This window comes from Kwoniella shandongensis, chromosome 2, assembly GCF_008629635.2.
Source record: "Kwoniella shandongensis chromosome 2, complete sequence".
NCBI classification, from domain to species: Eukaryota; Fungi; Basidiomycota; class Tremellomycetes; order Tremellales; family Cryptococcaceae; genus Kwoniella; species Kwoniella shandongensis.
The window spans coordinates 1,288,657-1,311,920 of record NC_089288.1 but is presented as its reverse complement, the minus strand read 5'-3'; the positions used below and the strand labels follow the sequence as shown (position 1 = coordinate 1,311,920).

The window sequence follows — 23,264 nt, the reverse complement described above, 5'->3', positions numbered from 1 at the left end:
TTTCATCTGATGTTTCTCTATCCCACGGCCCTACGACTCTTGAGACTCTTCACCACTCTCTGTAATGCTCTATCCACCCAGACTTCTTCTTGACTGCTCTTACTATCTACTAATCCAGCTACAAGTCCGCCTACTAGCGTATCCCCTGCTCCTGTCGTCGAGACAATGTCGGCCATGTCAATCTTTGGCGCGGAATAATGTGTCAAAGCGAGATACTTCCCTTGATGAACACCACCAAGTTTCTGAACGATACTGATTGGCGATCCAGATGGTGGTGGTGGGGAAGAAGTAAGACGAAGATGTAATAACCCTCTATTTGAAGCTTTCACCCAAAATTCCCCGATGAACGGTAAGAGCGTCACCATCTTCTGTACCACTCCTTCCTTCCTTATCCATTCTCTCTCTTTGGACGAAGTGAATCTCTCGATGGAATTCCGCCAATCCGAATCGAGGTTCAGAGAATTTATGTATTCCCAGACTAATTTCGAATGGGAAGAACTGTCATTGTCCTCGACAGTGGATGTGAGCAGATTATGTAGTAGATCAAGTTCGAGAACGTTAGGTGATAGATGAGATAGGGGACGAGGCGATGTGGGTGAGGTTGGAAGTAAGGAGATTAGGGAAGGTAAGAGACGGGGGAGTTTGGGTGTGGAGGTTGGATCGCAGAATGCTAAAAGTGGTAGAGAGATGAGAATCTCAGCTGTAGTCTGAGGGGAGAAAAGCTGGACTTACTTGGGATATTCAGCGATTGACATGTCTCCAATAGAGTCATGATCACCCCTTCGAGGAGATTACAGTCGAAAACCACCATCTTTGGTCTCTTCTCCCGAATAGCTTGTTCGATCTGTGAGACATCATACATCAGCTTCCCTCCCTAGACTCGTCTTTTAACGACATGCGCTCAAGACAGGAGCAAGACTACGTAAGTATCTCTGAATATACACACGGTGTGAACCCAATAATGACTCACCACATCAGCCGTCAGTGTCTCCACAATGCCCATATCCGCCACTCCAGCAACTAGATCACCATCTTTCTCTAGTGTCAAACTGCACACACTCGTATTCCCTCCTTGACGACCAATCAATCCGTCTGTCCTCAGTCCAGCTGAGCCAAGTTCGATCTTCAACAACTTGCCAAATGCATCGGGTTCTCCTTCTCCTCTATGTTGTTCTATCGTCGTGCGATCAACGTCGCTGGAAGTGGGTATGCGATCCGAAGCGAGACCGTAGGCTGAAATGAGCTGGACACTACCGGCAGAAAGAAGATTCTGAGTAGCCTCTGCTATGTTCCGGCCAACACCTCCTGGAGAGAGGAAGACCGTACCCGGCGTAGTCGTTCCTGGTACCAGAGTCTGGGGCGAAGTGGACGTAAGATCGATCGCGGCAGATCCAAAGACGAGTACGGAAGGTGGGGGTAATGGCTTGCTGGGGCTGGGGCTGGAAGACGGGTAGACTGTAGAGCTGACAGTGGAAGTGGGTGAAGAGCTAGATGATGGTGCTGCTGGTGAATAATAGATGGAACTCGATGCATGCTGGGTCTGGAAAAGCTCTGCAACCTTGATAGCGACCTCGGCTCCGACTCGCGCATTGTTCTCTATCAGCTTGACATCTAATTACAAGGCATGAGGAGAACATGGTCAGCTTCAGCAATCTATTTCTAAGCTAAGCAGCGGGCGAGATTTCGAGTGACCCAATCACTCACTCAGTTCGAGAGCTTTCCCCTTGGTCAACTCGCCCACACGTTTCAACAACCAAGGCGTCACTTCCTTCCCCCGTTTGTCAACACCTTGTTCGATGCTCTCTCGTACAGCTTGCTCTACCGAAGATTGGACAGCTGCACCGGCTTCGGTATGTTCGGAAGGTATTGGCACGGCGAGAAGGGTACTGAGCGGAGTGGGTAAAGTGAGGGAAGTGTCTGTAAGTGTAAATGTCAATTTAGTCAGCTGACAGACCTTTCGGTCCAAAGCAACCTTCAGCAGGGAAACTCACGAATCAGACTAGCAGCACTCGAAGCATCCGGTACTCTCCAAGGGCTCTGCCAAGATCATTAGCTACCTTCGTGACTTGGTAACAGATGTTCAATAGGTGGCTGCGCTCACCTGACATCCCGAAGAAGGATGATAGAAGGCTGGGAAGTCCTGTTTTCCTCCGTACGTAGCTACGCATACACCTTGAGTCTCGAGGACTTCCAACGTACGAGGAATGTCAAGGATGGATTTGGCTCCGGCACAAATGACGGCCATGGGGGTTCGGCCAAGTTCGATAAGGTCCGCCGAGATGTCCATGCCTGAGCGGGGTGAAAAGAGGAAGGATGAGGCAGAGAGGAGACAGACAAGATGTGCATGTGGGTGGAGGAGGATGAGAAATTTGTAAAGAATCAAGGAGGAAGAATGATCAGCAACCACAAATGCAAATGAGGCCATTGGGCGGCAACCACTCACTGCTTTCGGCACCTCTGTGAACACCGCCAATTCCGCCAGTCACGAAAACCTTGATTCCCAAACTACTACCTACATACATTGTCCCCGCCACAGTTGTCCCTCCCGTTTTTCCCAAAGCTATAGCAGGACCCAAATCCCTCCTTGAGACTTTGACACCCCCTCGTGCAATTTCCGACTGGGGATCGCTCAACTCCGTGAGCTGTGAGTCGGAAAGACCAACGTGGATTCTACCCTTGATCAAGGCGATGGTTGCGGGAACGACGGACTTAGATCGGATGATACGTTCGAGTGACTGAGCGGTAGTGAGATTGGTCGGGTTGGGCATACCGTGGGTGATGATGGCGGATTCGAGAGCTATCACGGGGGAAGAAGTCTCAAGTGCATGAGTGACCTCTTCCGATACAACGAGGCGGTTTCCCTATAGACAGAAGTGTCAGCATGATAGTGTGGACAGTAAAGTCTAACAGTCCATATAGCACTGCTTGACGAGCGAGAAGATCGCTTTCGTGATTGGTACGTAAAGGTGCCGAAGATTAAAGCACTTACCCATATTCGTTGAGCTCGAGCTAGACTTGACGCACACCGTTGGACAGTGGTCGCCCTGGTACGAAGAGCTCGACGAGCAGCAAAACCTCCCAGCATATTTAGCAATGAGCAGGATGTTCGAAACCCGGGTTACGGTTAAAGAGACACAGAACTCAATAACAATCTAAAGATAGCGCGATATCAAACGAGTTATGCTAAATTTACCCCGCATTCTTCCCCCCGCATTCGCTCGAAGGAGATTGCCGCCAATCAATGGGTTGTTGACAAGAGACAAGATGCATCTGATCCTCTACTTTGATCTCTGCTTTGCTCAGCAACACAGTACACACAGGTAGGAGGAAAAACTGTAGAGTTAGATATGGCCTTCAGGACTTATCAGGAAGGGTTGAAGCTAGCGACGGTGAGTCCGACCTAGTCTCTATCCACAGTGCATATCCCATCTCCTGGATGTTCTACCTTACCTCGACTTTGGTTCCCGTGTAGTTGACGTACCGTACTGTCTGTAACCCTCCGAGGTGCTCATGCTTACTCTGTGATCGGAATCCAGGACCACGCTAACAAAGCGATCTCAATCGAATCGTCTCTCGGCACCATCTCCATATCAACATCACCACTACCAACCCTCCAACGAGCATTCACGACCTACATCTCAGCAGCCGAGACTTACTCCCATCTTCTCTCGTCCAAACTTGTCCCATCGACCGAAATCCCCACGATCAAGAAACGATGGCGACTCGTACTTGATCGAGCTGAAAAGATCAAATCTAGAGTAGAGCAACTCGGTGGACAGGTTGGTAAAGCCGAAGTAGGGGACGCAGGTGAAGAAGCTGCAATCTTGAGAAGAGGAGGTAAGGTCAATGGTTTAGATTTACCGTTCTGGGTGGAACCGAAGGAAAGTTGGTTTGTGGGAGAGCATGAATATAGAGACGAGGTGCAGCCTGAGTTGGCGGAGGAACAGATCAAGGCTCAAGCTGAGTGGAGGGAATTACCGGTGGACACTTGGGATCAGAATTCGGAGGAAGATGGATTCTCAATGAGACAAGGACCGATAGGAGATTGTTCAGTCGTGGTCGCTATCGGTGTGAAATTGCAGCATAACAAGGATTTTGGTACAAAGGCGAGTCGAGTCGTCATGTTATCTTGCCTATTTTTACGACACTGCTGATCGATGGACCGGTTAACAGTTTGGATGGCAACATCTGTATCCACAAAACTCAAATGGCAGACCAAGAAGATCGGAAAATGGAAAACATGTCCTTAAATTCATGCTCAACGGAGCTTGGAGAAGTGTGAGTGCTTCCGGGCGCATGAAGTCTCGTTATGTATGCGTTTCCAAGTCTGATTCGTTTACAACTGCTATACAGGTCGTCTTTGATGCTCTGCTCCCTCACTCTCGTATCGATAATACCCCACTATACACCACCAGTCTTCCCACTCGCTCCTCCTCGTCCTCGTCGGCATCCTCGTCATCTCAGGACACCATCGGAACCCCTTGGGTCCCATTAGTCTTGAAAGGTTATATCAAGGTTCAAGGCGGGTATTCCTTCCGGGGTAGCAATCCCGCACCGGACTTGTATGCGATTACAGGTTGGATACCAGAACGGGTCGGCTTGAGAGAGGGATTCCAAAGAGAAAAGGAATGGAATAGGATATACTCGGCATGGAAGAGAGGTGATGTTGTGGTCAGTCTGGGTACAGGCGAGAGAGTATGCGAAGGACTGGTCCGGCTGCACGCATATGGGGTCGTTGGTGAGTGTTATTGCCTCTCAGCTATCGTCGTGTGTGTATGTGCTGATCTAGACTGGTAGGTATGCGAGAAAAAGATGGAGAAAGGATACTGGATATAACGGATCCTGGTGCTACTGCTTTTACGATGGCTTGGGACCAGGTTTGTGCAGAGTTTGAAGCTCTGCATCTGAACTGGGATCCAAATCTAAATCCAGTCGTTGCAACAAGACATTGGTGAGTGAACCTGATCCCCAAAGGCACATCAGACAGTCGACTGACATTGGACACCCTCGTAGGTCTTGGCCCAAACCTGTCACCGCTGGTGGGGAATCAGACGCCCTAATATCCAATCCACAATATCGACTTCTTGTGTCGTGTCCACCAGAACCACTACCGGAAATATGGATAATGCTATCTCAGCATATTACCAGCAGTGACAGACCATTAGAGGACATCGCTCTGCATGTCTTTGAGGAGCACGGTAGAACATGTCTCAGAACGGTGAAGGAGTCTGTACAGCCCAAACGAGCGGATCAAGCGGTAAGTCCGGACTGCTATGCATTTATAACGAGCTACACGCTGAAGATCATACAGAACCCATATGCCAATAGCGTCCACGTCCTTGTTCGGCATCAGCTACGACGGCCCAACTCGACCTTCCTGGTAATTCCCGCCAGAGATCGAGGCAATTTCCAGACGTCCTTCACGCTCAACGTTTACGCTCCGAAAGGGACCTCACTCAACCTTGAACGTATTGCGACATCGTTGCCCTTCTCCACTACCGTCTCCGGGCAATTGACGAGTCGCAATGCTGGCGGACATCCGGGTTGGCCGACTACTATGATTAACCCACAGTACAAGGTTGTGATTGCGCCTCCAATCCGAGGTGGCAGTACGCATGTCAGGATGACATTGCAAGGCGATACAAATACAGCGTGGAATGCAAAGTTGCTGTGGGGTAAAGGCGAACAGGTGTTCGAGTGAGTAACTTGTCAGGCTGCTTCTTAGTGCAAAGCTCACGAGCGTATTTAGCATCACGGAGGGACTAGTGAGAGGTGACACTGGGTCATATTCGTATGGTATGGCATACTGCGATATGCCTGATATGAATCGTAAGTGAGGATATGCTTTCTGAATGACCGGCAGCTCATTTTCAGACCAGCGGGCACTTATACGATCATCGTATCCGCTTTTGATCCTGGTCAAACGGGCGCTTATTCGCTCACTCTCGAGTCCACTGCTGCTGTCACTGTTTCACAGATCCCAGCTGAGGGATCCGGCATGTTCAACCGAATGCTCAAAGGTACTTGGTGAGTACTACGTCAATCCAGGCTGCATTCATACCAGTTCCGCTGATCACAATTGATGGCAGGAACGAGAACACAGCGGGTGGTAGGCCCAGTACCGGAAGGTATCAGCAGAACCCAAAGGTAGAAGTGATATTGCCAAAGCCTGGTTATGTCCTGTGAGTATCATAATACACCGGTCCAGCATCTTCTTTCATGCTGACCAGAAATCTCGATGTACCGTTTCCAGATCCCGACTGTATCTGCCACAACCCTCGCCTACGCCTATCAACCTGACAATGTTCAAGCGAGGAACGAAAGGCACTCTAGGCGAACAAGTAGCTACAACAGGTCCCTACGAGGATTGTTTGACAGGTGTCAGTACTGGAAGAGTGAAGTTGGACAGTGGGATATATGTGTTTGTGCCGTCGACGTATGAGGGAACGAAGGGAGAGTGGGTGATGAAGATATGGTCGGACGTAGCGATCAGTGCGGAGGTTGTATCGTAATAGTATGGCTGTGGGAAACTGTCATATTTGTAGAAGTCAATTATAGAGTTACCTGCTTGGGCCGATCTCGGTGTTCGATGCACGCCCCAGTAAACGGAGATACAGCGATGTGTATACGCTTGTCTTACTCCTGCTGTGGTCATACCATCAGTACGTGTGTCCAATACATAGCTGTTGTTGGCGATACTGGCCGGTTCGGTGCCATGCTAATCACCGGTCGTTGGTATGAAGCAATCACCGATCAAAGCAAGTTTACTGGAAGTGTGGTACATGTCCCCTTCTGTGTTTTTGGCCTTCCACTCAGACGCAATAGGGATCGTTCACACTTGTTTCATTACTATGTACCTCTTGTGTGCATCATCTAGCTTAATGTCATCGCGCGATGCTGTACACACACGAAGCTACAGGGCGCGCGCGGCGGAGCAGGAGTATCCCGAACCAATGTCACACGAACATGATCATTCTGCTTCAGAACAACGCATGAGAAGCCTACATTAGTGTCCCATGCCGACCAAGGGCGCAGGTGAGCTGGGGAAGAGAACGCTCTTGAGAACTAACACCTCCCTTCTGATTACATGCAGTGGCGCCTCAGCACACATTCCCATCATGAGAAGGAGCATTTCTCACGGCTTTGGATCTCTACCTACACAGTGTGGCTCCACTTGTGTGTGCTTCTCCAACCAAACCATTTGCATGCATTCAGCTTCTCCCGTCCCTATACGGGCGTGTTATTGCTTCTTTTCCTCTCCGACTTATTAAGTGAACAGTAGACGGGGAACTATAAGTGATCCAACGTGAATGTGTCCTTGAGTATGATCTATGCCAAGCTTTGCATTGCGAAATCAGCATGGCTTACTATAACTTTGGCTCTCCATTGACATCGCCCACAGACGTCTCGTCTCTCGCCGCCTCCTCTCCCTCTCCATCCGAGAGCTCCGATGATTCCTCCTCGACCATCTCCGTTGATGAGGCTTCTCCTGCGGCACCAGTCGCTTCTCCAGCCCCAAGTCCGCCTCCATCGCCCCCGACCGATGATCAAGTGAATGACCAGAATAACGATGATCAAGGAGGCGCTCAAGAATCAGACGGTGATGATGATGACGATGATAGTGACAGCGACGATGGGAGTGGCAGCAGTATCGGCTCGGGCAGCTCTGATGATAGTGATTTTTTCGTGTGAGCTTAGTCTGCCATGCGACAGGAACATCAAAGTGTAGCTGAAATATACCGACTCGGTGTAATCCACAGTCAAGGGGATTGGACCGAAGACGATCTGGAGACAGAGCCTGGTGTCAGTTGGAATGATGACCTTCAACGCTGGGAGTGAGTACAGCTGCTCTTGTACTGTTGTTGTGCCTCGACCTCTGCCAGTGTGTGTGGCACGATCGATTGTTGATACCTCGATGCAGATTGCAGGTGGAGGGTTTGTCCATGGCCGGATTGGAAGGAGATATCTGTCGCGTGATCACAGATCGTAGTTGGGACGACCAGTTAGAGTACTGTGCAAAACCGCTGATAAATCGAGCAAATCCCCTTGTGTGCTTAAAGCGTACGTGTCGCGCGCAATCCTGTTGATATTGACTCCTTTCGCAGACTGGAACATGCTCTACGCCAATAGTACCACCGCCGTTTATCCCGAGTGGCTCGACCGATCAGCCACAAACTAGGAGCGGCGGACATCGCGACACATTTCAGGAGGGAGATGAACTTGGAAAGGCCCGATATGTGCAGTGCAGTGTGACATAAACAGTATAGCGAGCGGCGCATCGTATACACCATGTGCCACATCGAATGAAAAAAAGCATGTAAAAAAGCCGTACTATGGACTGTTCTGTGGACCTACTGATATCGTCTAACATCGCGACGCGGCTACGAGCGACCCATCGGTTTTAAGTTTTCTCTTCTTACTGTCCTTATGGACACTTCCATCTGGTTGATTAAATGCCCTGATCAACTTTGAGTCGGGTCGTCGAGCTACCAGATCCTTGACGGCCTGCTTGTCACCGTGCCTCTTGATCCCATCTCGAATCCATTCTTTGATAGTTTTCGGTTCGTTGTCTTGCTCTTCCGGTATATCCAAAAACGCTCTTCGCATCCCTGTGAGACCTTTGGGATAGACGACTCCTTCGAAGAGATACCGATGCAAGTGATGATACTTTCGGCCATTCTTGACGTATTCTGCTAGATCTGTACGATCGAGGGCGCGATAGGCTTCCATCAAGGCAGTCTCGCGACTGCTCAGGATATTGGGATCACGGTCAATGAGCGCTCCCAACATGCAGCTCGGTGCAGCGAATGCTTCCGCTTTACATGTTATATAGGTCCTACGTCACGGAATGTCGTCAGAATGAGTACAGTACAGCGAGGTGATACTGGATAAGTTGTGAGTAGATGTCAACCCACCATTCCCAGTCGATTACCCCGTTGATCGTCCCATCCTTCTCCATCATAACGTGATTACCGTTCTCGTCGTTGTGTTTGATATACCATGGTCCTTCTTCGAGTTCCGGACAGTGATCGTTCAAGTAAGTTCGCAAGTCGAGGAGAATGAGATAGTGAAGTAGTTCTAATGATGGCGGATACCGTTCGCCTCGAAGGGTTTGCTCAAGTCGTAGATCGATGATGGCGAGGTACCGCTGTTTGGCAGTATCGAAAGGACCGTGAAAATGAGGAGGCTGTAGGAACGGCGGTCGACGGTCAATGAGTGGGCCGACGGATATCATTCCATCAGGTCGTGTGTGAAGGCTTCCCACTCGATCGAATGTGATTTTCTCTAAATGGAGGGTATATTCTGCGTAGCTTCGGATAAGCTTGATTGTCGGGTCGGTGATCGGGTTGACCCATAGCAAGACTTCGAAAGCTGAAACACCGGGAACGAATTCTTGATAGAAGTAAAGCAAGTCAGTTGGCACTAAGTAACGTATAAATAATATCAGCTACGACCAGTATCTTTCAATCACAGAACAAACAAGGATAAACTTACGTCGACTAGTAGCTGGACGGGCCCAAACCTTGGGTATCAGGATACACTGCTCAGACATGAAGCTGACAGTGGCAAACTCGCTATCGAGGTTGAGTCTTAATGCATCGAGATGTTGGTAGCTCATTCCGATCTTCCTGACCCTCATGACCCATCTTCGACCGTCATCAAACACGATGACGATATGATAGTTACATCCCCCAACGAGCTTTTGCAGTTCTGACCAGCTTGAAGGTTTGTTGATCGTACATGCGTGGCCGGGACGAAGGAGTTCGACTTCAGCAATGATGAGTTCGATATCGAGCTTTTCAAGGTACTTCTCGACCTGTTCAACGCATCGTAAGTATCAACATCGACATCTAATGAGAAGACGATGAAGTGCGGAGGCGAGCGGTTGAGGAAGAGCAAATGTCAGGACATACCAACGAGTCGAGATTGGGCCTCGGACCACCAAATATCCTCTCAGGGCGATGACCATCAAAGCACGGATGGGTTTGTACGTTCTCTTTGTGTCGCCCACAAAACCATTTTGAGCACCATCTACATTCCCCGTCGAAGTGCAGAGCGGGATTAGCGCAGTCTGTTGTGCTGCAATCCGGAAAGCCCGACATTGGGGTAGGGGTGTTTATGAATGTGGATGCCACCTGGAAAAGAAAGAGGAAAAGATTGCAAAATAGAGTGTCAATGCAAAGAAGTGAGATGATACATGAACATTGACGCTCGGTCCCTCCCAAGTGATTGTGTGTTCAAAGCGTTCAAACACGTGTGGAAGGCACTTCGCTGTTGCGCTCAACCGTTACATCACTCGTACATTCACTGGTCTTCTTATTGTAGTTCGAAGATATCAGACATGTATGATCGGTTCATATGGTCATGTTGGCTGCGAGGGTATCGTGCACTCAATATTCATCACTGATCAGTCTGGCGACGCTGTTTGTATTTCCAGCTGGGGTTGATCACGTGATGTGTAAGTGACTTGTATGCATCCAAAGAGCGTTTGTCATTCCCTCATCCGCGTATACCTATTCTTATTTGACCTCGGAATCGTTCTCCCTTGTACTCCTAGTCCTTGTTCTTCGATTCGCAGTTCGTCCTGACCCCCGGACACTGGGATTCTGTTCGGTAACCGCGTCGGCTCTATGGCTCGCGAGGCCGCCCCAGTTACGCCAGCTATGTCGACAGTCTTCGTAGGGTAATTCATAACGTACGTAGTATACCTTTCTGTCGCAACAACGCCCTTTCCACTCTGCCTGCTAAACGCCACCGTTATACGATTCGCAACGGAACATAATGATGATGTGGTGCAGCACGGAAGATGTGCCATTTATTGGGTATTTGATCCCGTTGCCACTTTCAACGTTTCTATTGTGCGGGGCTCATTGCTTCTGAAAAAGTTGACAGCTAAACAGGTCGATCACCTCGACAACCATTCTGTTTACATTTTCCCGTTTCTCCTTGACCTCTTATAGCATCACCTTATATCCCCTTTCTCCAACAAGCCCATCATGACCACCCATCACCCCCGTACCCACCCCATCGTCCTGATCACCGGTACTCCCGGAACTGGCAAAACTCTCCATTCACAACTACTCGCCCAAGAACTTGCCGAATCATCAACAACGCAGATGAAACATCTCAATATTGGGGATATCGTCAAGGAACATGGATTCCATGAAGGTTGGGACGAAGAGTGGAGCTGCTGGGTAGTGGACGAAGAGAGATTATTGGATTACCTGGAAGGAGTTGTCAATCCTGAGGATGGACCGAGTGAAACGGGTGAGTTTGAGATTATCGCTTTGTACAGACTGGCCGTGAAGAGACTGTGCAGACTTGGTGTTTTAACCAAGAGCCAATGAGGGACATGTATTTCGAGAGAGAGCTGTGCTAAAGTTGCTTGCTCCCAGGCTTCATTCTCGATCATCACGACCCCTCCCTTTTCCCCGAACGATGGGTAGACCTTGCCGTTGTGCTCACTTGCGACAACAGTATCCTGCATGACCGTCTCACAGCGAGGTAAGTCTGCATCACCAACAAAATCTTCAGTCCCGGTTGTGCTGACCAGTTCTGTTTGCCAATGTGTAGAAACTACCCAACCAAGAAGATTACAGAAAACGTCACAGCCGAAATCATGATGACATGTCTTAATGAGACTCGAGAATCTTATGCTGAGGAGATTGTTGTCGAGCTCAAGAGTGAAGGAGAGGCGGATAACGAGGTAGATGAAAATGTGAGAAGGGTTGCGGAATGGATCGAAAAATGGACAGAAGATCGGAAGAATGGTGTGCATGATGAGGATGGACAATAATGGATTGGAGCGCAAAATGTATTCCGGCCAGAATGAGATGCGAAGTCTTGATAAAGTAGTTTAGAAATGTTGAGGAGCACGCTGTGTTCGACAACGGAGTAATATCGATAGAATGTAATATAATGCATCGAAACGTCAACATGTCGTATCCTCCGTGTCCCACTACTTTCGCCTCGTACCGATGAAATGTCATGACATAATTATCCGTAGTTGCTACGACGCACATAGATGTCAATTCAGGGCACTTACAGCTCTTCACGAAGTACTCACAGTCTGAAGACATCGTTGAAGACAAAGTAACTTCCACCCTCGGGCATCAACTGAAAGGTTAGGGGAAACGTCAGCCCTGTCAGTCAGTCAAAAAGCGGTTCGTCATAGCAAGGGCAACTCACGTGGAAGACCTGAGTGAATTGAAGAGGGTTTTGTCCGTCATCGACGAGGAGTTGACCGGTGACGAGGACGATGAGAGAAGCAGTTGAAGGGGAAGAAGGTTGGGCATCGATAGTGACGACCTTGTGCTCGACTTTGGCGAAAGGGAGGCTCTGTTCATATGATTCGATAGCGAGTGAAACAACCAGTGTCGTCGGTAGATAGTTATCGATGATATGAGTAGGTGATAGGAAGGCGAAAGATATGGTCAGTGGGCGAAGCTTCTTCAAGGCGCAAGGAGAGTGGACTTACGACGAGCTTCTCAACGATAGCAGGGGCACCCTGAATCTGAGTAGACTCCCAGGTCATCATCGATGTGTCTCGCTGTCGTACCGTAGCAAGTTAGCTCTACTCCCACTGCAGATTCGGTAGTCGGCTAGCTGACGCACGTAGAGAGAAGCAAGACCATTTCGATCAGAGTCGAATTGTTGGTAGTAGAATTCTGCGGTACGGAGATATCAGTATTTGAGCGATGAGCGAGGCAAGCAGCTCAGCTGAGCGCGACTGACGAGTGAATTGCTGGGCGATGGAGGTAGGGTCGGACATTGTGGCTGAGTGACAGGTCTTTTGGTGACAACGACTGAAGAGAGGAGACACAAATACACCAACAACAACATCACCTCGACATCGCACTTCCCAGCAAGCGTGTTACAGAACATCTCTCACACACTCCATTGAATGCCACTTGATCGGTGAATCGGTATTATTGCCACGTGCATGCCATTGCTACCGTGTGGAGTCTCCGCAGTCACTCTGTGTGCGTGTTGAATTCCCGATTAGTGGGACCGAGCGCGCGCGTTGTGCTTTTTTCAGGAGATGAGAGAGTTATTATTGCTGTGCTTCATCGTCAAAAGTGCTATTTATACTGGACTACAACAAATCCCCTTCATTCAGCCTTGGCCAGCTTCATAACAACAAACCACAAACGACAAATCACCAAAAAGCATACACCTCCTTTCTTCTTCTCCCACCTCCCCCATAATCCTTTCTCTTTTCTTGCATATACCAATTCGATTTCGGATCATAGGTTAACTCGTATTACACTTTCTTTATTGTTTTCATAGTACTAATCGACACTCGCGCCGCGTCCATCACAAAAATGCTTTCTTCATTCACTATCGCTTCCGTGCTCTCCGTCCTCGCTGTGTCTGTTCAAGCCGTCCCATGTGTTCAATTCGACGCCAACTGGAACTTGTATGCGTTTGGCGGTAGTTCCGATGTCAAGCTTGGAACCAGTGACAGCTGGTCTTGTAAGTGGAAATCGGACCAACATCCAAGATCGGACGTTTCACTGACGCGCGCGCGTGTGTTTTCCCGAATAGCACCAAACCCGACCACCCTCTCAACTTCTGGAAGACCGTGAGTCAAGTCCTCGTTGTGTCGACGGAGGGGGGAAGCTGATCCCATATCCGCTCTTAGTCCTTGGACAGGTCAGAACACTCAATGTATTCTCTCACAAACGAACAATGCAATGTACGTCATTGGTGGCGATAGCGACTTGAGTGTGAGTGCGATTGTTTTTTCCTTTTCCTCATCGATTTTCGTCTGGAGTCGTGTACCCCGAAATCATCTGACATCACATCTCTTGTATTGTTTACAGAAAATCTACATCTACAACTTTGCTTCCGATTCATGGTCTACTCAAACAACTGCGTCTGCACCTTCTGACCTCGGCAACTCCCGATCTGCTTCCGTGCTCGACCATGACACGAACACCCTCTTCACCCTTACCACCGGGTCGGGACTGTACCAGATCGACATGAGCAGTGTCACCAACGCTGCTAGCGGGTCCGCCCTCAACTGGGAAGCAGTCGAGAGCCCCAGCTTCTCCGTAAGCGGATACACCGTCACTGCTGCCCAAGCTGCGAACCACATCTTCTACCTCGGTGTCCCAGGTACTGCCGCCGGGTCCGCCAACGTCTTTGTTGTCCACTACGCCTACTTCCAACCCACTGCTCAAGCTTTCAGCGGAAGTGCTTTCCCCAACTCGGCCGGTCAAGCAATCTCTATTCCCAATGCGGGCGACAACGTCCCTTACCAGATTGTCTTTGTTCCCAACGACTTCTCCAACACATACGTCCTTTCTCACTGGACAGATCTCGGCGACTACACTATCACCACCGGCGCTCCTTTCGCTGTCGATCGAATCAACTCCACTCAGACTCTCCCTGCTCCCTCCTCTCAGGATAACGCTGCCGCGTACGCTGCTTCCCCATCCGCGATCGTCCAGGTCGACGCATCAGGCAACATCTATTACCTCAACAACCCCGTCGGATCAGATTACACCGTCTCATCTAGTGCGACATGGCAGAAGTTGAGCTACACCCTCGCTACTTCAGGTGGTTCTTCCAACACAACCAGCTCTACCAACTCCTCATCTTCCAGCACAACTTCCGCCGCCGTTGGTGTTGGATCTCTCACCCCTTCCGCCTCTGGAACAGGTAGCAGGTCCGCCAGCAGATCCGCTTCTGCCTCGGGCTCCGGAGCTTCTGCTGCCGCTGGAACAGCTTCCGCCGCTGCCTCTTCCGCCGTTGGTCGAGTTTCTGTAGCTCGTGGGGACGTTCTTGGTCTCGCTATCGGTTTTGTCGCTCTTGCCGCTGGAATGTTGTTGTGATGAGATTGGACTTTTATGTTTGGAAAGTATGAATACACACGGTTACGGACAATGTCCAGGACCTAAATCTTGAATGACTGGTCCTGGGTGTCAACTTTCAGTAATACCACGCGCACGCTTGTTTTTCTCACGAGTTCTATCACATACCGCTATTGCATTTCTATTCAACGTTACTCATAGTCAACGATGTCATTCGTTTATTCCACTTGTTGTCACAGAGCCGCGGTGTCTCTATGCACTGCTACCTCTGCGCAATGGTCGAACATCAGGCAGGTTGGTCAATTAATTAGCTCACTACATGGCATGAGAAGATTTGCAGCAGAATGGATGTGAAAGCGATCAACCCTTGTAAATATCTTGCCCGATTGATCCGGCGAATAGCAAGAGCGAAAGATAAGGAAAGTCGGTTGAATTCGGTGCCTGGAATGTGCGAACTCTGGTCTCAACAACAAACTCACTCATGATGTTGCTCTCCCGCTCCCTTCTCTCCTTGGATATCGTGTTCTGCTTCTTGCCCTATATATATCTGCTTCACCACAATAGCACAGTACACCTGCGAGCTCTCGATCCTTACCTCTCAGCGAGAGTTCAATCAACCGAGTGAACTCATTCAGTGCCCAAGATGCACCTCCTCCCTCGAGAGCAGGTGAGTGATAAGAGATCCCAGTGCTGAACCCAGCCTTCCCACGTCCCCCGCACGATCATTCAGAGCATCGGTGCTTTAGTCAATGACAGACGGCTGACTGATCTTGGTGGTGCTGTTTCTTTCTTGCAGGACAAGCTCATCCTAACGACGCTGGGCACACTCGCCCAACGTCGTCTTGCTCGCGGTCTTCTCCTCAACAAATCCGAGACGACAGCACTAATAGCTTCCCAGCTACACGAATTCATACGTGATGGGAATCATTCCGTCTCTCAACTCATGGATCTGGGTAAGAAGATGTTGGGTAGGAGACATGTCATGTTTGGCGTGGCGGAGGGGATACATGATATTCAGGTAGAGGGGACTTTCCCAGATGGAACGTTTTTGGTCACGGTACATGATCCGATAAGCTCAGATGATGGCGATTGTAAGTGCAAAGCCATCTTTGCTGTGGTGTGTCAGAGTAATGCGGAAAGATGAGGACGGAGAACTAGTGGCAAGCAAAGATATCGGCAAAGCGGGGATGTAACTGGACGGGGAAAGAGGAAGCAGTCGCCATACCTGTCATATTGGGGAATGGTTACAGGTTGAAGCTGACAATTCACCGCCAGTAAACAACGCCCTCTACGGATCCTTCCTCCCAATCCCATCACAAGACCTCTTCCCCTTACCCGATCCGCCCAAACCCGACACCTACCTCCCTGGCGCGGTAATCTGTGTGAAGAAGAAGAAAATCCCCTTGAATGTTGGAAAACGTCGTTTCCTCCTCGAAGTCAAGAACGAAGGTGATCGACCTATCCAAGTCGGCTCACACTATCCTTTTCTCGAGACCAACCCTTCGCTCGTCTTTGACAGATTGGTGTCGTACGGATGTCATCTTGATATTGCAGCGGGTACAGCGGTCCGATTCGAGCCTGGAGAGAGGAAGACGGTCAGTCTGGTAGAAGTTGGTGGGAAGAAGCTGTTGTATGGCGGTTCGGGGCTCGGCAGTGGACCTTTCGAGGAAAGCTTGAGAGAGAATAAAGTGAGAGATTTGGTGGAGAAGGGTGGATTCAGACATAAGAAGCAAGACAAAGTGGAAGATGCACCAGTGGCAGAGATGGATAGAGAAGTGGTACGTATCTGCAAAGCCGATCACTACGATGTCAGTCTTCAAGCTGACACGCGCGTTTACAGTACGCCTCGATGTTCGGACCAACAACTGGCGACAAGGTCCAGTTGGCAGACATGGACCTCTGGATCGAGGTGGAGAAGGACTTTACCGTGTACGGAGACGAGTGCAAGTTTGGTGGTGGTAAGTAATATGGTGACACGGACGTCACGTCTTGACCTAACGACTACATTGACAGGCAAGGTTCTACGAGATGGTCAAGGTCAGGCGTCCAATCGATCAGACCATGAAGTACTTGACCTTCTCATCACGAACGCGCTCATCATTGACTGGAGCGGCATCTACAAGGTTGGCCACTTCGAATTACATCAATGGCGACCTTGAGCTTACACTGTTTCCCCATCCAGGCCGATATCGGTGTCAAGAACGGCAAGATTGTAGGCATAGGAAAAGCTGGTAATCCCGATATCATGGATGGAGTTACCGAGGGCATGGTCTTTGGCTCAAACACCGAGGTCATTGCCGGTGAAAAGTTGATCGTCACAGCGGGCGCTTTGGATGTGCATGTGCATTACATCTGTACGCAGCTCTGGACCGAGGTACGAAAGTGTCTTGCGAAGATCGAAATATGTTTAGAGGCTGACGCTACACCTAGGCCCTCTCATCTGGTATCACAACCGTCGTCGGCGGCGGCACAGGACCCGCGAGCGGGACTAACGCCACGACCTGCACATCCTCTGCATTCTACATGCACAACATGATGGCAGCAACGGACACCATTCCCCTCAACTTTGGCTTTACAGGAAAGGGTAATGATGCCGGTACCAAAGGATTGAAGGACATCGTGGAAGCAGGAGCGTGCGGTTTGAAACTGCATGAGGACTGGGGATCGACCCCAGAAGCTATCGATCGAGCTTTAACCGTTGGTGATGAATACGATGTCCAGGTGAGCTGAGGATAGTTGCGTGGATAATAGACCCAAGCTCATCCACTCGAACAACTTTTAGGTCAACATTCATACTGATACGTTGAACGAGAGTGGTTATGTCGAAAGCACATTAGCTGCTATCAAGGGAAGGACTATTCACACGTGCGTCCCCTTGTTTCTTAGCAACATACAATGGTGTCAGGACTGACAAGTCATTTAGCTATCACACCGAAGGTGCGGGTGGTGGTCATGCCCCAGATATAATCGTCGTTGTCGAGCAGGAGAATGTGTTGCCAAGTTCGACGAACCCTACGCGACCATACGCGGTCAACACGCTAGATGAGCATCTTGACGTAAGCATGCGTCTCGCGACGTCTCGGAGTGCTTGCGTTGCTGATGGTTCAATCGGTCGCAGATGCTTATGGTATGCCACCACCTTGACAAGTCAATTCCTGAAGACATCGCCTTTGCCGATTCTCGTATTCGAGCTGAAACCGTTGCAGCGGAGGATGTTCTCCAAGACACCGGCGCTATCTCCATGATCAGTAGTGACGCTCAAGCGATGGGTCGAATTGGAGAAGTCGTCGCTCGAACATGGAGAACGGCTGCTAAGATGAAGGATGTGCGAGGTCCACTTGAAGGAGACAGCGACAAGAACGATAACAACCGAGTCAAACGATATATCGCCAAGTACACCGTCAACCCTGCCATCGCTCAGGGAATGTCCCACTTGATTGGTCAAGTCTCGGTCGGATGTCTTGCAGACTTGGTGATCTGGAAGCCGGAGACGTTTGGTGCTAAGCCCGAAATGGTGCTCAAGGGTGGTGTAATTGCCTGGGCACAGATGGGAGATGCCAATGCGTCTATCCCGACCGTCCAACCGGTCTTCGGACGACCGATGTGGGGTGCTCAGCCCTCTGCGGCGGCACTCAACTCGGTCGTGTGGGTCAGCCAAGCGTCAATTGATGGTGGTGAGTTGCCAGCCCCATAAACCAGTACAGATGGCGCTGACGGAGAATAAATCACAAAGGCTTCATCGACAAATACGGCCTGAAGAAGAAACCTGAAGCTGTCAAGAACTGTCGAAACATCGGCAAGAAGGACATGAAATTGAACGATGCGATGCCCAAGATGACAGGTCAGTTCAACCCCGCTGCTACTCTCCCGCTCCCGTTGACTGACAGTGATGGTGTGATACAGTCGACCCGGAAACATACGAAGTGCATGCGGATGGAGTACTCTGCGATGCTCCGCCGGCAACTTCACTGCCATTGACGAAGAAGCATTTCGTCTATTAACCGCGATGTCATAGGCGGAAAGTCGAGTTTGATGTTCTAGAGAATGGTGATAATTGGTTGTAACTTATGGTATGGATATGAAGCCGAGAGGAATTCGCAATGGATATGAATCACATGCCGTCACGTTGCAATTAGCGCCCAATGCTGTTTGCGAGTGCGATGTTCGGGGATCTCTGAAGATAACCGCCGGGAGAGATGATAACCGTTGTGGCCCGTGACGTAACCGAATGTAGAACGTCTTCGGTCATTTGCCGATATTGTGATGAAAGCGACAGCGGCATCTTCGTTGTTTATGGGGAGTGATGGGAACCAAGGCGTACTGTATATATAGCGGGACAAATGTGACAGGCTTGTTATATTCATATAACCCATCCACATTCCAGCAGGTCCACTCATTCGCTCGCTAGTCAGTTAAGATCTCATCTTATTTGGTGATTATCCAACAGACCTTCTACAATAACAGACAGCCATGTCGCTCATCCGTTCGAGACTACTCTCCCTACCTGCACCCAGTATCACCCTCGCCTTGGGCGGGATCGGTACCGCCTACGTATTCTTTGCGAACATCGCCGAAGCGCAGAGGGGTATCATCCCATTATTGAATGGCAGATTTGGGAAACTCGAGTTGGGCGAGAAAGAGAGGGTGATGCTCTGGAACTCGTATTTCGATTCAGCAGCTGTGAGTGGGCGTCTGTCGCTCTTCGGTGTTAGCGTTTCTTCCTCCCTCCTATTACGATTCTCCCGTCTGGCTGTTGGTCTGAGCGGGGTGGGATATCAACGCCCGAGGCAGGAGTGAGGGTTTTACTTCCCACGCTTGGCGAGATTGCCATGGTCGTTCCAAAAACACCCAACAACAGACTTCACCTTCGAGAGTCATCTGTTTGTCTATCAAAATATCGTGCTCTATTCAAGCTGACACGCTCCTCTGACCCAGAAATGGATCGTCTCCACCTCCGTTCTCAACTCCCTCCTCTCTTTCACCACCTCCTACCTCCACCCTTCGCCCAACATCCGTCGACTCGCCCTCCTTTCTGGCATATTCTCAATCTCCATCGTTCCCACTACGTTCTTGGTCGGTTTACTTCCCATTAACTCGCGATTGAAGGAATTGACAAAGGCCGGCGTGGAAGTGAGGAGAAGTGAGGGGAGGGAATTGGTACAAGGTTGGGAGAAGAGACATGCTTTAAGAATCCCGCTCTATGCGATTGCGTGGGGGTTGAACCTCGTAGCGGTATTGTTGGATGGGAGAGTCTGAGCGGGCACGGGTTTGACGGGGAGTGACCATGTGGGTGCCAGGTCAGGATGTGGGAGGCGCACGAGCAACACGATTGACAAGATACGCTCGCACTTGTGATACAGTTGTAAGATAACGTTGTATTGTATCAGATACGCGTAGTGATGGTAGCTCGGGTTGGCTTATGAGATGTAATCCCCTCTATTGTTCATCGTGTCGTTTGTGTATAGCAACTAAGCCGCTCCATCTATCTAGTGATCTATTACGTAGAATTCCCTCTCGCTGAGCGTTGCGTATCGTCATACGTCGTCCTCTGCCGCCACTGGCCAGCCGCCAATGAAGCGCTTTGTTCTATTCGGCTGCGACTTGTGTGGGTCTCATACTCTCACACAGCTGCCAATCACGATGTGAAGAACCCGCTCAACCACTCTGCTTCTTCCTCCATCTCCTCAATCGTCCTCGGTCTTCTATCCTCATCCTTTGGCACTTTCATCCCTCCATCCGCACTGCCATTGCCATTCCCATTTCCACTAACCTGCGGTATGCCCGCACCTTTCAGATCCGAATTCAGTGCTGCTTCTGATCGTTCGAGAGCAGGGTAAATCTCATCGTTGTTCCCGGAATAGTCGGTAGGATGACGAGGTATGAGATGGATATGAACGTGTGGGACAGATTGGCCAGCTACCGCTCCGTCCTGAGTAGTTGAGTAGACACAACCAAGACAAGATAGAGTGAAAGAAGACGATATTGAGAATTAGTACCTTGTCCCCAAGTCTCCCAGACATAAGCCCAAAGCAAGCTCACCTGTAACGATACTGTCAAAGCTTGAGCTTTATACACTTCCTCCAATACTTTCCCAACATGCTGTACGGCCAGAAACAGATCCGTCACTTCTCTCGGTTCCAAGTCCGCTAAGCGTGGTACCACTCGTCTCGGTATGATCAGCACGTCTAATCAAAGCCAAAAACATAAGATCGAAAGTCAGTATAGGGCGATTGGCTCAGTCAAGAAGTGAGAAGAAGACAAGACGAACGACCTGGTAGCAGTGGTTTGAGATTGACGATCCCGATCGAAATAGGGCTTCTGTAGAACACTGCGTTGGTCGGAGTTGAGTGTCAGTCAGGAACGGGCAAGTCAGTGACGATGGGTCATGTAATCACCTTGTCGAGAAACGTCGAACGCCGCGAATAGGTGTTTTTGTGTCATCGGATCAACTTGTATGCGCATGCGAGTGGATATGAATATATACACAAGCTGCTCTAACTTTCAATTTGATATCAAGTCTCTTTGATGAACTGGATATGAATCTATGTTGTTGCGATTGTCTGATGATGATGATCAAGAATGTTGAAATACAACAGCGGACCTGGATTCGGTCGGATATTGATTGACACCGAGCGAACGAGACAAGCGTGTCAGTAATCAGTTAACACATTTCCATCTATCTCCTCTATTGCTTCCTTCATTTTACCATCCTTCGTCAAGTGTTTGTCAACTCATCTCTGCTTGCCGACCCGGTTTCTCGACAAGATGCGAGTCTCTACAACTCTCCTTGCGATCCTGTACGTGTGACGTGCTGTCCTTCACTCGCTCTTCATTATTTACTTCTAGCTGACGTCTTCGCGTTCAATGTAGTTCGCTCTTGCCGTTCATTTCCGCTGTGACGATATCTGGTCAAATCGCTTTCTCAGAGCTCTTCCCTCGTACGTACTGGCTACGATCATGCACTTGGCTTCAATGTGGTGACCGCTCGATTATCTGCTAACCACGTCTTCCGCTCTGGATAGGTGCTGCTCTACCGCCCTCAAGTCAGGTATCGCTCGATTATGGTTCTACCAGAGTATGGATCAAGCACGATGGGTCGTTTGAAGTGTACGTGAAGTATTCAACTCGTGATCAAGCTACTTGTTCCGTCTCATGGAGAAGTGTGGTGCTGATATGAGTGGATCTAAACCCGCAGGCACCACGTCGATGAAGGCGAACATATACTTGAAGCGCTCGTTCCAGGCTATACCTTCCAGCCTGTACGTGACGACCGTTATATCCTCTGTCTCCGACGTGACGGTAGAGGCATTCTGAAGCTCATAGCTATGCTGACACAAATCATACTCACAGCTCCTGATCACCATCACTCCCGAGACCTCGTCTCCATCATCCCTCGTCACTCCCTCATCACCCTCTGACGACCTTTCTATCCCCATCTCACCCGTTGAACCAACCCACCAAATCCACGTCCAGGCGTTCCACCCATCTCGTCAACCCCTTCCACCGACTACTGCATCTTTACCCCATCCGCTCGTACTCGCTCCGCTGGGGAAAGATAATTGGTTCACGCCAAAAGGCGGTATGAACGTTTTGGGCATGTTGAAGAACCCGATGGTTTTGATGATGCTTTTCAGTGGTATTATGATGTTTGGTATGCCCAAATTGATCGTGAGTGAAAGTAAATACAGCACCCATTCAGCTGGATCACTTCGCCCAACCACTATACTCTGGTTTTTTGAAACTTATGTTGCTTGTTTCTTCTCTTCAGGCAACGATGCAAGACATGGATCCGGAGATTGCTAAAGAAGCAGCAGAAGCTAGGAAAAAGGTCATGGGTGCTCAAAATATGGATTGGACAGGATCGTACGTATTTCCATCTATAGTCACCACCCGCATCCCGTTACAACCACGACTCGAGGTCTTTCAATGTGCACTTCTGGTATCCCTGTGACAGTAACAGTCAAGCTTACTCGTAATACTCTGTCTCTCTGGTAGACTATCGAACATGCTCGCAGGCACGACTGAAGATGCCCCTATCAAGCCTGTTGCACCTGCACCGACAACAGGTGGAACACCAAACCGATCAGGTACCCCAGCAGGAGGCAAGAAGCGACGAGGGCGATAATCACTATGGGCAACAACATCAACTCCCTTGGCCAGTCTCGCTCGAGTTGGAAATATGTCGAGATCCATTACCGAGAAAGGTCATGAGGTGGGCAGTAGATTGCGGACATGCATAGAATAAATCATGACACACAACTGTACTGGACGCTGTCGAGAATGTTCATTATGAGTGACATTGTTTGCTATGTGAACCTGATTGAATACAAATGACGTTCTTTTAGTATACTTGTGACAATAGCAACATACAACATGTGAAACTTCTACACGACGAATACCAAAGTAACACAAATCTACAACTCTTCACAGTCGACCTTGATGGAC

The 23,264-nt window shown here is 49.6% G+C and overlaps 11 protein-coding genes across 11 annotated transcripts; 7 read left to right on the top strand and 4 right to left on the bottom strand.

The window, feature by feature from the left end:
- Positions 1-17: 17 nt before the first annotated feature.
- Positions 18-3,085, bottom strand: CI109_101157 (uncharacterized protein; the record flags this gene model as incomplete). Its single annotated transcript, XM_032002808.1, has 8 exons — positions 18-670; positions 733-844; positions 971-1,611; positions 1,705-1,917; positions 1,992-2,037; positions 2,102-2,289; positions 2,444-2,861; positions 2,990-3,085. The coding sequence occupies 8 exons, from the start codon at positions 3,083-3,085 to the stop codon at positions 18-20; spliced, it is 2,367 nt and encodes a 788-aa protein (XP_031863147.1).
- Positions 3,086-3,347: 262 nt separating this feature from the next.
- On the top strand, positions 3,348-6,512 carry CI109_101156 (uncharacterized protein; the record flags this gene model as incomplete). Its single annotated transcript, XM_065966911.1, has 11 exons — positions 3,348-3,389; positions 3,537-4,106; positions 4,174-4,278; positions 4,354-4,738; positions 4,798-4,951; positions 5,014-5,257; positions 5,312-5,697; positions 5,750-5,829; positions 5,880-6,027; positions 6,090-6,182; positions 6,254-6,512. The coding sequence occupies 11 exons, from the start codon at positions 3,348-3,350 to the stop codon at positions 6,510-6,512; spliced, it is 2,466 nt and encodes an 821-aa protein (XP_065822983.1).
- An 847-nt stretch (positions 6,513-7,359) lies between these two features.
- Positions 7,360-8,179, top strand: CI109_101155 (uncharacterized protein; the record flags this gene model as incomplete). The annotated part of the gene is made up of 4 exons (XM_032002806.1): positions 7,360-7,688; positions 7,761-7,835; positions 7,922-8,061; positions 8,106-8,179. The coding sequence occupies 4 exons, from the start codon at positions 7,360-7,362 to the stop codon at positions 8,177-8,179; spliced, it is 618 nt and encodes a 205-aa protein (XP_031863145.1).
- Positions 8,180-8,364: 185 nt separating this feature from the next.
- CI109_101154 (uncharacterized protein) lies at positions 8,365-10,103 on the bottom strand (the record flags this gene model as incomplete). The annotated part of the gene is made up of 4 exons (XM_065966910.1): positions 8,365-8,836; positions 8,916-9,423; positions 9,496-9,817; positions 9,915-10,103. The coding sequence occupies 4 exons, from the start codon at positions 10,101-10,103 to the stop codon at positions 8,365-8,367; spliced, it is 1,491 nt and encodes a 496-aa protein (XP_065822982.1).
- An 894-nt stretch (positions 10,104-10,997) lies between these two features.
- Positions 10,998-11,797, top strand: CI109_101153 (uncharacterized protein; the record flags this gene model as incomplete). The annotated part of the gene is made up of 3 exons (XM_032002804.1): positions 10,998-11,268; positions 11,397-11,505; positions 11,575-11,797. The coding sequence occupies 3 exons, from the start codon at positions 10,998-11,000 to the stop codon at positions 11,795-11,797; spliced, it is 603 nt and encodes a 200-aa protein (XP_031863143.1).
- Positions 11,798-12,063: 266 nt separating this feature from the next.
- CI109_101152 (uncharacterized protein) lies at positions 12,064-12,772 on the bottom strand (the record flags this gene model as incomplete). Its single annotated transcript, XM_032002803.2, has 5 exons — positions 12,064-12,117; positions 12,190-12,339; positions 12,479-12,550; positions 12,616-12,668; positions 12,736-12,772. 5 exons carry the CDS (start codon positions 12,770-12,772, stop codon positions 12,064-12,066), a joined length of 366 nt encoding a protein of 121 aa, XP_031863142.2.
- Positions 12,773-13,325: 553 nt separating this feature from the next.
- CI109_101151 (uncharacterized protein) lies at positions 13,326-14,840 on the top strand (the record flags this gene model as incomplete). Its single annotated transcript, XM_032002802.1, has 4 exons — positions 13,326-13,476; positions 13,549-13,585; positions 13,646-13,730; positions 13,827-14,840. The coding sequence occupies 4 exons, from the start codon at positions 13,326-13,328 to the stop codon at positions 14,838-14,840; spliced, it is 1,287 nt and encodes a 428-aa protein (XP_031863141.1).
- Positions 14,841-15,462: 622 nt separating this feature from the next.
- Positions 15,463-18,820, top strand: CI109_101150 (urease; the record flags this gene model as incomplete). The annotated part of the gene is made up of 12 exons (XM_032002801.1): positions 15,463-15,486; positions 15,616-15,910; positions 16,095-16,597; positions 16,660-16,777; positions 16,833-16,942; positions 17,002-17,193; positions 17,250-17,540; positions 17,602-17,684; positions 17,743-17,875; positions 17,938-18,493; positions 18,553-18,660; positions 18,723-18,820. The coding sequence occupies 12 exons, from the start codon at positions 15,463-15,465 to the stop codon at positions 18,818-18,820; spliced, it is 2,511 nt and encodes an 836-aa protein (XP_031863140.1).
- Positions 18,821-19,289: 469 nt separating this feature from the next.
- CI109_101149 (uncharacterized protein) lies at positions 19,290-20,075 on the top strand (the record flags this gene model as incomplete). Its single annotated transcript, XM_032002800.1, has 2 exons — positions 19,290-19,499; positions 19,755-20,075. The coding sequence occupies 2 exons, from the start codon at positions 19,290-19,292 to the stop codon at positions 20,073-20,075; spliced, it is 531 nt and encodes a 176-aa protein (XP_031863139.1).
- Positions 20,076-20,454: 379 nt separating this feature from the next.
- On the bottom strand, positions 20,455-21,260 carry CI109_101148 (uncharacterized protein; the record flags this gene model as incomplete). The annotated part of the gene is made up of 4 exons (XM_032002799.1): positions 20,455-20,748; positions 20,859-21,004; positions 21,088-21,147; positions 21,215-21,260. The coding sequence occupies 4 exons, from the start codon at positions 21,258-21,260 to the stop codon at positions 20,455-20,457; spliced, it is 546 nt and encodes a 181-aa protein (XP_031863138.1).
- Positions 21,261-21,584: 324 nt separating this feature from the next.
- CI109_101147 (uncharacterized protein) lies at positions 21,585-22,944 on the top strand (the record flags this gene model as incomplete). Its single annotated transcript, XM_032002798.1, has 7 exons — positions 21,585-21,616; positions 21,690-21,757; positions 21,842-21,926; positions 22,015-22,078; positions 22,170-22,487; positions 22,588-22,682; positions 22,815-22,944. The coding sequence occupies 7 exons, from the start codon at positions 21,585-21,587 to the stop codon at positions 22,942-22,944; spliced, it is 792 nt and encodes a 263-aa protein (XP_031863137.1).
- Positions 22,945-23,264: the final 320 nt, after the last annotated feature.